The sequence below is a fragment of the Zeus faber genome (assembly GCF_960531495.2).
Source record: "Zeus faber genome assembly, chromosome: 1".
Classification (NCBI taxonomy): Eukaryota; Metazoa; Chordata; class Actinopteri; order Zeiformes; family Zeidae; genus Zeus; species Zeus faber.
The window spans coordinates 54546360-54562000 of NC_137193.1; the positions used below are offsets into that span (position 1 = coordinate 54546360).

At 42.1% G+C, this 15641-nt stretch overlaps 2 protein-coding genes across 3 annotated transcripts; one reads left to right on the forward strand and one right to left on the reverse strand.

Annotated features, from left to right (window-relative positions):
• The first annotated feature begins 1320 nt into the window (after nt 1–1320).
• Nucleotides 1321–9781, forward strand: ube3a (ubiquitin protein ligase E3A). 2 transcript variants are annotated; one of them, XM_080004895.1, is made up of 11 exons: nt 1321–1379; nt 2122–2174; nt 2409–2704; nt 2796–3967; nt 4066–4210; nt 4303–4508; nt 4812–4976; nt 5552–5707; nt 5812–5885; nt 6045–6188; nt 6646–9781. In XM_080004895.1, coding segments are annotated over exons 2-11 (2481 nt in total). In that variant the 5' UTR covers nt 1321–1379; nt 2122–2172; the 3' UTR covers nt 6767–9781. The 2 variants fall into 2 exon arrangements, with proteins under 2 accessions (XP_079861021.1, XP_079861022.1); XM_080004896.1 differs by having other exon boundaries at nt 1344–1523.
• Nucleotides 9782–11087: 1306 nt separating this feature from the next.
• On the reverse strand, nt 11088–15260 carry cnga3a (cyclic nucleotide gated channel subunit alpha 3a; the record flags this gene model as incomplete). The annotated part of the gene is made up of 7 exons (XM_080009649.1): nt 15223–15260; nt 14751–14924; nt 14431–14481; nt 13172–13390; nt 12796–12897; nt 12598–12704; nt 11088–12484 (listed from the first exon to the last, which is right to left on the reverse strand). The coding sequence occupies exons 2-7, from the start codon at nt 14903–14905 to the stop codon at nt 11088–11090; spliced, it is 2031 nt and encodes a 676-aa protein (XP_079865775.1). The 5' UTR covers nt 14906–14924; nt 15223–15260.
• Between the last annotated feature and the right edge of the window lie 381 nt (nt 15261–15641).

Here is a 15641-nt window from a genome sequence, read left to right on the forward strand (position 1 = left end):
CCTCTCGGTGGGAGGGGTGGCGTGCAGGAGTGGCGCCGAAACAAAATGACCCCAAATCAAATCAGCCGTGCTGCATTGTTAAACTCCAAGATGACCGAATTACACAACATTCCCGGCGACGCACTTGGATCAGATAACGCATAATTTACCAGACGCTTTGGCAGAGTTAGACGTCAGGATTTGACTGCTGTGGTCGCCAGGAGTGATTTATGGGTTATGAATATGATTTAAAGTCATGGATCTGTATTCATTGTCTTTTGGCCCTTCAGCAGCACAGCGTGCCGCGCTTTTTTCCCCTCCTACAATTCAACGGCGCCACGTGTCATTCCTCGACATTTTGCAGAGATTTCAAATTAAATGTTTTGATTATAACCCTCATTTTATTAGAGCCCTGTACAAAGTGCACATTTTCCAACAACAATTGTTTCTATCTAAGAACCGCAGGACAACTGTAATACCCAGCGGGTCATTATAATTAGACAGACTCTTTTTCTTTGGGTTTGTGCTCCAGGAGCTCAGATGGTCAATTATTTTTATTTCTTTAATCAATCTCTTTGATTGAATATTAATATAATATAAAATCCTAGTAGGCCAACTCTACTTGATACTCTCCGTACATGTCAGTTATAGATACAGTACGACCAGTTTTTAAACATACACACAATAAACCTTTTGCAAACTTTGACCATTTATGTCCGTATCCTTGTAATTTACTATGACACCACATACAGTATTTTATGGTTTTACTTTTGTCGTATGTTATACATATACACGTTCACCACAGTAGAAATGTCAATGTGGTACTTTAACTTTTGCTCGAGTGATTTTATATTTAGTATCATTTCAGTGAGTATTTGTACTTTTACCAAAAGTGAAACGCCTGAGCACTTCTTCCGCCACTGTCGAAAACAATGCCAAAGGGATCCAGCTCAAGGAATGTCATCTTATTTTATTCAGATTGGTTTTTATTCTTTTCTCCCCCCCCCCCTCTCCTCACTATTTCCGATGAGGATTGATGATTAATCAATATTCTGATTCATCATTCTCGTGATGAATATGGCCAAATTAAATAGGCTGCTACAGAAGTGTTGGGGGGGAAAGGTGCAGCCGAACTGTACACCCATATCACGTATTAAACATTTTATGTGCACTGATTAAATGATAAAAATCCAACATTTTGGGGATGCATGGTGGGGGGTTGCGGTGGTGTGTGTGTGTGTGTGTGAGGGGGGGTGTGTGTGTGTGTGTGGGGGTCGTTTGACAAGCTCGCAGTGCATTCTGGGATATATCGCCGTGTTGTTTACACTAGGGTATAGGTGATATTACTTGACTTGAACATGTTCGCCCTCTCCCTTCAATGATAAGCCTCCGGAGTTGTAGTAAGTAGAACACTACACATGACAGTAACATCGAGATAATATCCACGTTAAAAACACGGCGGAGAGTCAGTCAGAAGAAGTGATTTTCTTTTTTTTTTTTTTTTGCACAGTCACACATCAGGAAACGAAACAGCCCTGTCATAGGTCAGTATAGGGGATCTGCCGCACGCAGCGCCGTTCGTTTTAATGGCCTCTCCCCCCCCCCCCCCCGGTTAAATGCACGGGGACACGGGGGTGGATGTTTTAAAAGTCTGAAAGCTGCCCGAGGGGAACGTGAGTAACAAACGCGGCGGTTGCGGGCTCGCTGCGGCGGCTAACGGTCAGCTGTCCACCCTGTTGCAACACCGTGTTGTTACCAGCGCGGATGGTGCGTTCAGGGTGCCGCGCCGGGCCGGGGGAAAAAAAACACAAAACAAAACCCCCACGTTCTCTAATTCAGGATGATTACAGTAAAGTCTTGTCTCTAAAACTCGGGCTGTCATGCTTTGTGGAGGCTTCGCCCAACTCTTTGAATTTGTTGATGACAAACAAACACAAAAACTTTGCATTTGTACGTTCGACACGAAATCCGATTTAAAACATTCCGCACCGTGGGTCGTTTTGAAGTCAAATTACATTCCGTAGTTTAAGCCGGGGTCAAATACGGCTCTGGCAGATGCGCGTATCTCTGTAAAACCTGGCCAGCGCTACACTTTCAGAGCACTGTATTTACCTTTGCCCCGTCGCTGAACTTGTCTTTCAGGGGAATTTTAAAGAAGGAAGTTTAAAGACCCGAGTGCCTCAATCCGACCAAATGTAAGTCAGAGTGAATGGACTTGCATGCAAGGCTGCGACTGTTTCATGCTTTTTCTTTGCCGGACCATTGCACCTCTGGTGGCACGTTTGTGTATAGGCGCAATTTTGTTGATTACAAACGCATGCAACTGTTGCAGTACAACCCCAGTCACGTGTTTTAGTGGGGTTGCAAATGATTCGGTCAACTCTATTATTTGTATGCATTCTGACTCGCTGTTAAAATATCCCACACAGGAAGAGAGCCACGGCAAAGCATCTAATCGAGCGCTACTTTCGGCAGCTAACTGATGGCTGTGGAAATGTTGACTGCACAAATGAGCTCTGCGCCTCATGTTGTGACTTCCAACCCGTGGACAAGAATTCGGCGGCTGTCAAAGCGCTCGAGCTTTATAAAATGAACGCCAAGCTCTGCGAGCCTCGAAATAGAGAATCTGACGCTGCCGACCCCGATGGCAGTGACAAAGCACTCCGTGGCTTCAGCGGGATGATGAGCAGTAATGATCCCTTTACCAGCGAGGAAGACGTTACAGGTACACCGACTCTTACGTGTTCTCTGCTATTATTACAAACCCTTATTAATCCTGTTCACCCACTGCATTCATTCGTTTTGTTTTTGTGCAGATGTGCATTACCTTACCGAGGACAGTGTTAGTGCAATCTTTAAATTCTGTGAGGAAGAAGGGGATTACTCTGCATTCATACGTGTCATTGGCAGGGTCTTCTCTAATGCTGAGGCCTTGATTCAGAGCTTTAGGAAGGATGCATGCCATGTTGTACACGGGGATGGCAAAGAGGAAACGGCCGCACCCGGGAAGAATATGGGGGCTGCTGCTATTTTGGAGGGAGACACTGTTCAAGGTCTTGGCTCCCAGGACATCACTGTGGACATCGATGCTGTGAGGAGAGTTTACGACAGGCTGCTGTCCAACGAGCATTTAGAGTCTGCGCTCGTTAACGCTTTGGTGTACCTCTCCCCAAATTTGGATCTTGACCTTGAATTTCTTGACATGTACCAAACAAACCGAGATTATTTAAATATCTTCATCATTGTGATGGAAAACACCAACCTCCATAGCCCGGAGTACCTGGAGGTGGCAATGCCGCTGTTCTGCAAGGCCATGAGCAAGCTACCGGCGCCGGCTCACGCCAGGCTGTCGCGCTTGTGGTCTCGCTACGGCAGCGCACATGTCCGTCGTATGATGGAGACCTTCCAGCAACTCATCACCTTCACAATAGTCAGCAATGAATATGACGGGGCAAATCTAGTCAATGACGACGAGACTGTCGTGGCTGCCACCAAATGTTTGAAACTGGTTTACTACGCCAGCATCCTGGGAGGAGACCCGGATGTGGAGCACAACGAGGAAGAGGTGGAGGACTCGGAGTCAGATGAGCTCACCCTGCATGAGCTGCTCGGAGAGGAGCGGCTCTACAGGAAAGGTCCTCGCGTTGACCTTTTGGAGAAAGAGTTGGGTGTTAGGACAGTAGACTGCAGGAGGCCCGTAATCCCCTTTGAGGATTTTATCAACGAGCCCCTCAATGAGGTCGTGGAGATGGACAAGGACTTCACCTTCTATAAGGTGGATGCCGAGAGCAAGTTTTCCTTCCAGAGCTGCCCCTTCATACTGAACGCTGTCACAAAGAACCAAGGTCTGTACTACGACAACAGGATCCGAATGTATAGCGAGCGACGCATCACTGCGTTCTATAGCATGGCTCAGGGGCAGCAGCCCAACCCCTACCTCAAGCTCAAAGTGCGCAGAGACCACATCATCGATGACGCCCTCGTGAGGGTACGTCCAAGCAAAATGCCTCACGATAAATCGTATGATCACAAATTCCCTTGATACACTCCGTTTTACATTTAATCCCATTGTTTCTGGTATTTCAGTTGGAGATGATCTCCATGGAGAACCCCTCTGACCTGAAGAAACAACTGTTTGTTGAATTTGAGGGGGAGCAAGGTGTCGATGAAGGTGGGGTTTCAAAGGAGTTCTTTCAGTTGGTCTTGGAGGAAATCTTCAATCCGGACATTGGTATGTCGCCGTTTTAACACTTAAATGACTCATTACTTGCATACTATTCACAATGCCTCACTTTGTGCCTTTGTTTTCTGTTTTCTAAACAGGCATGTTCACCTATGACCACGAGTCAAGGCTGTTTTGGTTCAATTCATCCTCATTGGAGAATGAAGCCCAGTACACCCTTATCGGAATTGTCCTGGGCCTTGCCATTTACAATAATTGTATCCTGGATGTACATTTCCCCATGGTGGTCTACAGGAAACTCATGGGCAAGAAAGGGACCTACCTGGATCTGGCCGATTCTCACCCAGTTCAGTAACATTCCCAAAAGTTGATGAACAGCCATTGATAACAGTTTTGTGTTTGTACATCCTTACGTTTTTTCTTCCCCAAGCACCTGTAAAAGAAGAAATAGCCCGGGGGAATATTTCAGTTTTTTAATGTACATTTCAAAAATTCCCATGAACACTTACTTAGCATTTCCTGGGAATATTCGTGTGTCAGTGTTTTTTAGAAGAAGGTACACAATGGAACGCGTTTCATCATTGGCGTCAGTAAGAACTTGACTTTTTTCATCGCTCTGACATTGTATTCGATATGTCTCCAACTACAGCTTCTCTACCAGACTCTAAAGCAGCTGCTTGAATATTCCGGCAATGTGAAAGAAGACATGATGATCACCTTCCAGATATCACAAACAGACCTCTTTGGAAACCCAATCACATACGACTTAAAGGAAGAGGGAGAAGAGATTCCAGTAACTAATGTCAATAAAGAGGTGAATACATTCCTGGGGGTGCATTGTCCAAATTTTACACGGACAAAAGACGTGTCGATTTCAGTTTTATTTTTCAAAAAGCTTTAATGTAAGGTAATATCAAACATTCTGTGCCATGCTAACCAACTGTGAGAACCTGTCTCTCCAACTAGGGTTCACTGATATTTCATCCACTTGAAAACCAGGCTGACAAAAGCCAAATGTTATCTGAGATCATCCCAATCTGGTCCTCTCTCTTTGATTCCTATACGACACAGTTTTAATGTGACCTTACCTTAAAAACACATAATGCAAAGCAAAGAGGCAAATAAAACATGGTGTGCATGTTAGACCTATTCGGTGATCATTTTAACCTCTTTTTTAACATACAAATAAAAAATAAATAAATAAATGTTTAAAAAATTGGGGGTGGGGTGTGTGTATATATATAAACATACACACACACACACACACACAGAAATTGTACTAAACACTGTACAATGGTGAAGTACTTGGGTTGATTCTACGTCAAAAGCAGATTAACGAAAATTATTTCTGTTTCCATTTCAAGGTCTTTTTGCATTTGTCATTCACAGGAATTTGTGGAGCTTTATGCAGAGTACGTGCTGAACAAGAGCGTAGAAAGACAATTCAAGGCTTTCAAAAAAGGCTTCCTCATGGTCACGAATGAATCGCCATTGAAGTATTTGTTCAGACCCGAGGAAGTGGAGCTGCTCATCTGTGGAAGCCGGGTAAGGAATCGAAGAAGTTGTCGTTATTGTTGTTGTTATTGTTTCTGTAGATTTTAGTCCAAATTTTTAACTTGCGCTGCTAATCATTTTGTTTTTGGAAAAAGAATCTGGACTTTGAAGCGCTCCAGGAAACGACAGAATATGACGGAGGTTACACCAAGGATTGTCAAGTTATAAAGTAAATCTGCAATCATTTTTTATCTTGTATAAAGGAAAACCAGTTGAGATATAATTGTGTGGTGTTTAAAATTAGCCGACAGCGATTTAAGCTGACGAGGACTCTCACAGTTAATTATTCATTTTCTGATTGAAGTTTTACTTTATCGTCTTCACGCAGAGACTTCTGGGAAACGATTCACTCCTTTGGAGAGGAGCAGAAGAGGCTGTTTCTTCAGTTCACCACAGGCACAGACCGCGCACCAGTTGGTGGCCTGGGAAAATTAAAAATGATCATCGCCAAGAATGGCTCAGACACAGATCGGTACAGCACACTGAGCTCCAAGAGCATTCTGACAGCAGCTCATTTTTTTAAGCACTTTCTAAAAATGGCTTCTGTAAGGAACACAGTCTGATGTTAGCATGCAAATGGCCCGATTGTGAGCCTTCATTTCAAGCTTGTTTGATGTTACTTCTCTATGTCTAAATGCCAAGGTTCTTCGGTGTTGATAATGTGCAACGAATTCTAAAATTCTAAACGCAGCACAACTCTCAGCCTTTTATTTCATAGTTCCTGTCTAAATAAAATACGGGCTCCCCAAGTTAAAGTTACATTCATAAATCAGGCTTCACCTAAAGATCAATTGTAACTGAAATATGCTGCATGCAGTTTAAAGAAGCAAGAATCTGATATAAAAGCCTGTTGCTATTGATGTGTTTGTCCCCAGTCAGACCTGTTCTATGTAAAACATGTTGGTTTACTTCTACTGCTTCTCTTTCAGGCTACCAACGTCACACACCTGCTTCAATGCACTGCTGCTCCCAGAATACTCCTCCAAGGAAAAACTGAGAGAAAGACTTTTAAAAGCCATCACCTACGCCAAAGGATTCGGAATGCTGTGAACGTCGCCGTTAGACTTTTTATTTTATTTTATTTATTTTTTTTTAAACCAAGTGACTTAACAAAAGGAAATGTATTAAAGGGAAATTCTGCCTCTGCTTTTAAAGTACTGCATTGGCTCCATAGCAGGTGCTAAAACCTCTTACAAATAGGCCAAATAACACCCTGCAATAAACGCCCTTATGTCAGTCGAAAAGCACTGAGAAGATGCACTCACTGAGCACTTTATTAGGAACACTATATTAATACTGGGTAGGGCCTCCCTTTGCTGTCAAAACAGCCTCAATTCATGTTGGCATGGATTCCACAAGATGTTGGAAACATTCCTTTGAGATTCTGGTCCATGTTGACATGATTGCGTCACACAATTCTCGCAGATTTGTCATCTGCACATTCATGCTGCGAATCTCCTGTTCTATCACATCCCAATGGTGTTCTATTGGATTCAGATCTGGTGACTGGGAAGGAAGCTGAAGAACACTGAACTCATTGTCATGTTCATGACACCAGTTTCAGACGACTTTTTCACTGTGACATGGTGCATTATCATGCTGGAAGTAGCCGTTAGAAGATGGCTGAATGGTGGCAATGAAGGGATGCGCGTGGTCAGCAACAATAGTCAAATAGGCCGTGGCATTCAAGTGATGAATGATTGGTAATAACGGGCCCAAAGTGTACCAAGAAAAAATTCCCCACACCATAAAACCACCAACACCAGCCTGGACTGTTGAGACAAGGCAGGTCCATGAAATAATGGTGTTGGCGCCAAATTTTGATCCTCCCATCTGTGTGCCTCAGTAGAAATGGAGAGTCATCGGACCAGGCTCCGTTTTTCCAGTCTTCAACTGTCCCACTGTGCCCACTGCAGCCTCAGCTTTCTGTTCTTGGCTGACAGAAGTGGAACCTGACGTGGGCTTCTTCTGTTGTAGCCCATCTGCCTCAAGGTTCCATGTGTGGTTCATTCTGAGATGTTTTTCTGATCACCATGATTTTACAGAGTGGCTATCTGAGTTACCGTAGCCTTTCTGTCAGCTCCAACCAGTCTGGCCATTCTCCGTTGACCTCTCTCATCAACAAGGCATTTCTGTCCGCGGAACTGCCGCTCACTGGATGTTTTTTGCATCATTCTGAGCAAACTCTAGAGACTGTTGTGTGTGTGAAAAGCCCAGGAGATCAGCAGTTACAGAAATACTATCATGCCACGGTGGAAAACACTGAGATCACATTTCTCCCCCATTCTGATGGTTGATGTGAACATTAACTGAAGCTGCTGGCCCGTATCTGCATGATTTTATTCATTGCACTGCTGCCACACGATTTGCTGATTAGATAACTGCATGAATAAGTAGGTGTACTGGTGTTCCTAATAAAGTTCCAAGTGAGTGTATGCTGCAATGAGTGCCTGAACACTCCTCCCAGCCACACTTGCCTTCACCATTTCATGGTCTGATCTCTGTAGAATGTAACACATTTTATTCAAAATGATTTGAATCCTGTAATACTTGGATTCACAGACAAATTGGCGACCGAGTCATCTGGTTTTGAGGAAGATGCCAGTTGCTAATCATTAAAAGCTTTTAAAATAATGATATTAGGAGAAGTTCATTGTTCAACAGAGCACATCAACAGAGGATCCGCATGCATTGGAAAGTTCCTAAATGATGGGTTCAAGTCATATATTTAATAATTATTCTTGTCACATAATAGTCCATTAACTTCATTTTGTCTGTGAATCTATGTATTACTAGTAAGCGATTGGTTTAGAAAATGTATCATTTTAAGACACACTTTTTTGGGAAATGTGTTGCGTTAATCTTACCCAGATGGGACGAGAAGGTCAATGCCAATTCCACCACTGTGTGTCCAGTCATCACGACACCCAGCAAATGGATAAAGTGCTATACTCCAAATGTATCTCTGAGTGTAGCTGCATTTAAAACAACTAAGATATTTTCACTCTGCATGAATCAGCAAGGTGTATCACATTAACGAGATGCTGGAAGGTATATTTCCCTAATTTCACAGGAGCTAGGATAGTCAATCCCCTCTGCAGCCATGCATTGAGCTGACACAGTGCACCACTATCAGTATTGGACACACTGGGATGAAGTTGGTATTAACCTTCTTGTCTCAATCTGTGTAAAATCGACAAAAATCTAAGAATATTCTGCGTAAGAGTTTAACACAGAAGTTTGTAGTGTTTTTTTTGGGGGGTTTTTTTTGGGATGTGTTTGATATGTTTTGATTGTGAAACTGTGAAAGTGCACATACACACCCAATTTCAGGTAAGCTTTGATTTCATTAGAATTTTTCATCTCTTTGTGTAATTTCCAAGTAGTGCAGAATTCAGAAGTCTACAGAGGTCATTGAACTGGACAACTTCTGTCTATTTTATTGAGAATATCAATGATATGGGTAATGGCTACACAATAGTACCTCTCATTTCACCTCAAGAAAGAAATATTTAAGAAAAATATTCTCAATGCCAGGAATCATTTAATAAACTCCAGCTGTTTTCAAGGTCAAACCATTCACCATAACCGATATAGACCCACGTGGGGAAAAACGAACTGTTTTGAATCCATAGAAATACCTGAGAAATAGTGGCATGCTTTGAAACACTTGCCAAACTGATTTAGCTTGTGTTTGCCTTTATCTTAACTTATTTGAAATTAATGTGTTTTTGTAGTACACGCTTCAAAGTTTGGCCTTCGCATTTCATGAAAAGATTTTCATGTCATGTTTGTCTTGCATTTTAAGTGCTAATGTTGGATACCTGGAAGTGTGCTGTAAGCTCCCTGCCTACAGAGGCTTGAGAATCGATGGGACTATGTTTTATTTGGTGAAACAATATCTCAGGTGAAAACAAGGTTATGCAACATAATTGTTAGTATTGTATACTGTCTTGTTCACCAAAAAAATACTAAATAAAAAACATTGCTTTTTTTCAGATGGGTTTTATTTAGAAATAATTTTCAAGAAAATGGTCCTTGCCACACAAAATATAATTGGTCTCATTGCAAACATCAGTGTTTTTATACACACATTTTATATCTATAATTGAGTCTATATTCGTAATCACTGAAAACACATAGTAGGAGAAATGATATATCTCTTCAATAAAATAAAAAACTTCAAAACAGGCAGACTCAATAAGTTTTTATTACATTTAATGACTTTCAGAACTTTAAAATTTCTAAGTCAATGCATTTCATTTGATTAGAATTTTTTTGTCAATATTTACAGACCAAATACACATTTTAAGCGCGGAGAACTTAAGTATTTACATTATTAAATTAACATAAGAATTCCATGTTTGTGTATAATGTGATGAAATGAAAAAGCGATGCACAGCCAGGAAATATAACCATATCTATTTATTGTACATTCACACTGATAAGCACTTCATTGAAATGCTTACATAACTGTATCTGGGCTTAATTCCATTCATGGAAATCCACATTGTCGGTCAGTCGCAGTTTGCGCCAAAGTACGCTCAATGAGCACTTTATTCGGAACAGGGTATGTTTTTTCCAGTCTTTTAATATAATGACTGTCCAACTTTTGGTGAGCCTGTGCCCACTGCAGCCTCAGCTTTCTGTTCTTGGTTGACAGAAGTGGAACCTGACGTGGGCTTCTGCCGTTGTAGCCCATCCGCCTCAAGGTTCCATGTGTGGTTCATTCTGAGATGTTTTCCTGATCACCATGATTTTACAGAGTGTTTATCTGAGTTACCGTAGCCTTTCTGTCAGCTCCAACCAGTCTGGCCATTCTCCGTTGACCTCTCTCATCAACAAGGCGTTTCCGTCCACAGAACCTCTGCCCACTAGATGTTTTTTGTTATTCGCGCCATTCTGAGTAAACTCAAGAGACTGTTGTGTGTGAAAATCCCAGGAGAGCAACGATTAGAGAAATACTCAAACCAGCCCGCCTGGCACCAACAATCATGCCACGGTGGAAAACACTGAGATCACATTTCTCCCCCATTCTGATGGTTGATGTGAACATTAACTGAAGCTGCTGGCCTGTATCTGCATGATTTTATTCATTGCACTGCTGCCACACGATTTGCTGATTAGTTAACTGCATGAATAAGTAGGTGTACTGGTGTTCCTAATAAAGTGCTCAGTGAGTGAACAGTCACACTGTATCCACTGTACATGCTTTGACACATATGAAGAGATATGGAAAGCTGATAATAAACATAGATGTATAAATAAATGTGAATGCAAACCATTAGAAAGTGCCAATCCATATACTAAATGAAAAGGAAAGACTTAATTTTCCTTCCCGCTGGAAATTTTGATATGTGCCACTGTCGAATTACTGTATCTTTTTGTCTTTGTCGGCCACCACTTCAGAAAGGTCCTCTGGCCGCACAGATTTCACTTTTTCCTCCATGTCTGTGACCCGCTGTTTCATTTTGACTTGGGTTGAGGTAAACTCTGCCATCATTTTAGCAAACTTTGTCTGCATTAAATCCAGGTTGCTTTCTAGTTTGAGGATCTTCTCATCCAGGTCTTTTGGGTCAGCCCCGGCATTAGCCACGGCCTCATCAATCAGATTGTCTTTCATCAGGATGGCTTTCCCCTTCTCCTCCAGAACCTTCTTGCCCTCCGGGTATTCAGTCAGGGCCTCCATCAAGTCATCCTTGGACAGGGCGAAAAGATCGGAGTAACCTACACTTCGGATGTTGGCCGTTCTCCTGTTCCCAGCCTTACTGCCCTTGATACCCAAGATACTGATTTCCCCAAAGTACGCGCCATCGCTTAGCACAACAAACTGAGTGACTCCATCGTCAGCGACAACAGCCAACTTTCCCTCCTTGATAATGTACATCTCCCTGCCGATATCGCCCTTCTTGCAGATGTAGTCTCCGGGACTGAACACCTGTGGCTGTAGCTTGAGGACCAATTCTATCAGAAGTCCCGCTTCGCAATCCTGAAAAATACGAACTTTCTTCAGCGTGTCTAAATGTACGTTGATGGCAATCTCGGCCTTGAGCTTGTCCGGGAGGTTCTTCAACACCTCCTTCTCATCGCAGGTTTTCTTCTCCGTCCAAAGGTAGTCGAACCACTTGATTACTCTGGCCTCCAGGTCCTTGGAGACCTTACGGAACTGCATGTACTGCTTTATGGAGTCGATCTTGGCTTGGAAATCGGCACGAGAGGCATTCATGTTGGAGATCATGGAGCCGACGTTACCGACGATACTAGCGAAAATCAGCACACCGGTGAGGAAGTCGGCGATGACAAAGAGGAACTCCACATCCCTGACGGGAGGAGGGGTCTCCCCGATGGTGGTCAGGGTCAGAGTGGACCAATACAGGCAGTAAATGTACTTTCTGGCCAAGCGGCCGTACTCTGGGTGGCTGATGTTGGGATAGACCCAGGTGTCTGTGCCAAAGCCAATGGTTTTGGAGATGGCAAAGAAAACACAGGCGTTCCAGTGGATAATGACAAGGATATAAAGTACGAGATTGCTGATACGAAACATGTTCGGAAAGCTGGTTCTTGTTTCCGTGCGCTCAAAGAACTCGAACAGCCTCGACATTTTGCAGAGTCGGTTGAGTCTGAACTCGGGGTTGTTGTAGCCAAATTTTAAAAACAATATATCAGTGGGGATCATCGAAATCATGTCGTATTTGAACTGAGATGTTGTCCTGTATTTCTGTCTCAGTTTCTTGGAATCTTTTACGAGCAGACCTTGTTCCAGGTAACCTGTCGAACAAGTACACAGTTATGCGCACCATCCCAAACAATCTTTTGCACGCGGCACATTTTGAGCAAATTAATCCTAATCCAAACGCATCAGATAATTTCAAAAATCCCACCTGTTCTCGCTCTCACAAAAGTGTCAGTGTAGTATATCAGATCTGACGTGTAGTCCAGAAATATCCAGAGCTTGGTGTAAGAGTTCTGGAGTTCATTAAAACAGGCTCTAGAAGAAAGGAAGAGATAACAAACACGTCAACGCTTTGGATCGTTAGGCTGAGCCTGGACTTGGGTTTTCTACCCGAGGAGGAGAATACCTGGTCACCAGCATTATGAGGTTGTAGAAAACTGGAGCTGCGATGATGGTGAGCCACCTGTAGTACTTGTCTGTCGCTGGATCCATGATCCAAATCTCCTTCCTAAAAACAAGAAATTGGTAACTCCCAATATTATATATATATATATATATACAGTGTATATATATATATATATATATATATATATATATATATATATATATATATATATATATATATATATATATTAGATTGTATTCCATGAATTTGCAGCAGACGTTGGATTTGGTTGTTTTTGGTTATTAAAACTGCAAGAATTCTACTTTTATTGAAAGTTCTTAAAAAAAAAAACCCCGTCTCTAGGATCTCTGGGATGCCTCAGCAGTGGAGTACTTACGGGGGTTCCTCTTTCTTTTTATCATCCTTCTTATCGTCCTTCTTATCGTCCTTCTTATCGTCCTTCTTATCGTCCTTCTTTTCATCTTTCTTCTCGTCTTTTTTCTCATCCTTGTCCTTCTTCTCTTCTTCCTTCTTGTCCCCGTCTTTCTTGTCTTCTTTTTTCTCCTCGTCTTTTTTCTCGTCTTTTTTTATTTCCTCCTTCTTGTCCTCTGTCTTGCTACGGATCACAGATTTTCCTTTGTGTTGTTGCTGAAATGTTTTGGGAGCGGCTCTACAGGGAACTATTACGGCATTAGCAGCATGAACTAAAGGAGGCATTCTCAACCTTGGGGTCATGACCCCACGTGGAGTCACTTCCTATGTGCACAGGGTTGTGGGATATTATATATTCACTGATATATTGATATTTTATTGATATGTATTTTAAATAAAATAAAATACATTAGAAACAGGATTTCTATATAATCCATTATAAAAATAGCCTATGAGATATTCACATGATTCACATGAAAGATGCCTAATAAAAATGTGGAATATCTGCACTTTGACCAGCAATGCACTGCCAGTACAGTTAGAAAGAATATTATTCATTTATTATTATTATTGTTGTTTATTATTATTTCCCAGTCTTGTGCTTATAGGCCTAAATGTGAATTGTAGCGCATGTAATAAGGAATGTATATATAATTATTATATATAATTATATATAATATATTATATATAAGAAATATGATAAGTCAAAATAATAAGGAAAGGGGGAAAATAACAATTGTCCCAATCTCAAATTGCTTTTTGTTGAATTTTGGGGTCATCGGCCAAAAAATGTTGAGAACTCCTGAACTAAGGGTCTTGGGGTAATATACTCAATGGGATCAAAGTCAAATCCAGTGCTAGTTAATCTTGTTTCGGTGCAGGTTATATTTCTCCAGCAGGTGGCACTGTTTCACACCAGTACTTTCAGTAATTCAAATGATCTTTTTTTTACTCATAAAGTACAAGTTATTTGAGAAGAGTATAAATATCCTTTAACATAGTAGACATAGATTAAAGAGCCACACAGACAGAAATATAACCTGCAACCAGCTTCTAACAAGCAGAGGAAGAGGGCGGTACATGTACATCTACATTGTCAAACATCTGAGAGACACAAGTCAAATGGGGGGCCACTGAGGGGTTGATCTACATTTATATTCTACAGATATCTTTTTCTAAAGAGCTAGTCTTAAATATTCAATCTAAGTTCATGTGAACACTTACTCGTCTGTGTTGTTGCAGTTATTCATATTGTAAGCAGCCAGTGGCCACTTACTAACCAGGCATTGAAAGGGGGAAAAACAAAACAAAAAAAAAACAAAACAGAAAAGATTTAGTTTTTAGACTAAGGTTGAAATTTTTTTTTGATAGAATATTAATTGTTGAAGAGGTCCTTTAAAAATTGACCTCGAAATGGGGACATCTCCACCATTTACTGTATAACCAGGAATAGACGCTATAATACGTCAACATTTTTCCGACAACCGAGCGGGCCTGCGTGAAATTATTTGTACCGGCAGCGTCCTCATGAAGCACTCACTCACTTTCTCTTACGGAGGCTGTCATGGAGACCCAAAGACTGTGCGTTGCTCTCTCGACTGGAAACGTCTTTGAGCTCGGGACCTCGAAAGCGCTCGAGGAAAGAGTCGGGCCTCTCCACCTCGCGGTGAACTCTGTGAGACGCCCAGTTCCGCAGCATGAACAGGAAGTGAGAGAACCTGGAAGATCAGCAGGAGGCAAAGCAGCGCACGGTGATACCCGTCTGGTTGAGCACAGCAAGTATACTGCAGCTGAGCGATGGCCAGAGGTGGAAAAACCTGAGTTCAGAAAGTAAAATTCCACCCAAGGATGTTGAGTCAACTATAAGGATTTGCTGATTGGCATCAACTCAAGCACCAACTCAGGTGAACGGCTGGGGCAAAGCAAGAATTTTACTTTCTGGACATGGAATTGTCCACTCCTGTCTATAACGCCGGACCACCTTAAATGAAAGTGATATGGCGCACTCATGTGTACCTTGCTATTGCGCCGGCACCTGTAAACGAATCTCTGTGAGACTCTGGGAGTCTGCAGTTGGCTAGAGACACCGTTCCCTCCCCCTGGACATCATCGTCGCACACAGAGTGAGCCCTGGAAGAAAGAAGATCAGGCAGTCACAATAGAAACATTCACTCTGCTTCCGACATAGCAAGGACACGTTGTCTGCACTGTCCGAGCCCAGAGAATCTTAAATAAGAATTGCACACCTAGTTGGATGGTATTCCCTTACTAACCCTATAGAGGTACATAGGCGAGCTGGTGTTGTGGGGAAATTTGATTTCAAATAAGAACATTTACTGGCCAGTATATTTTACGATCTGTAGAGCTAATGAAAATTACCTCCAGTTTCCAGGACCGTTAAAAACGAATTATTCCCAATTTGATGGTAGTCTAAC

Bases quoted from the DNA above. Each gene is read 5' to 3' on its own strand.
- ube3a (XM_080004895.1), top strand. The intron at 4,977-5,551 runs GTGAATACATTC...TGTCATTCACAG, and splicing joins TAACTAATGTCAATAAAGAG to GAATTTGTGGAGCTTTATGC. The intron at 5,708-5,811 runs GTAAGGAATCGA...TTTTGGAAAAAG, and splicing joins TGCTCATCTGTGGAAGCCGG to AATCTGGACTTTGAAGCGCT.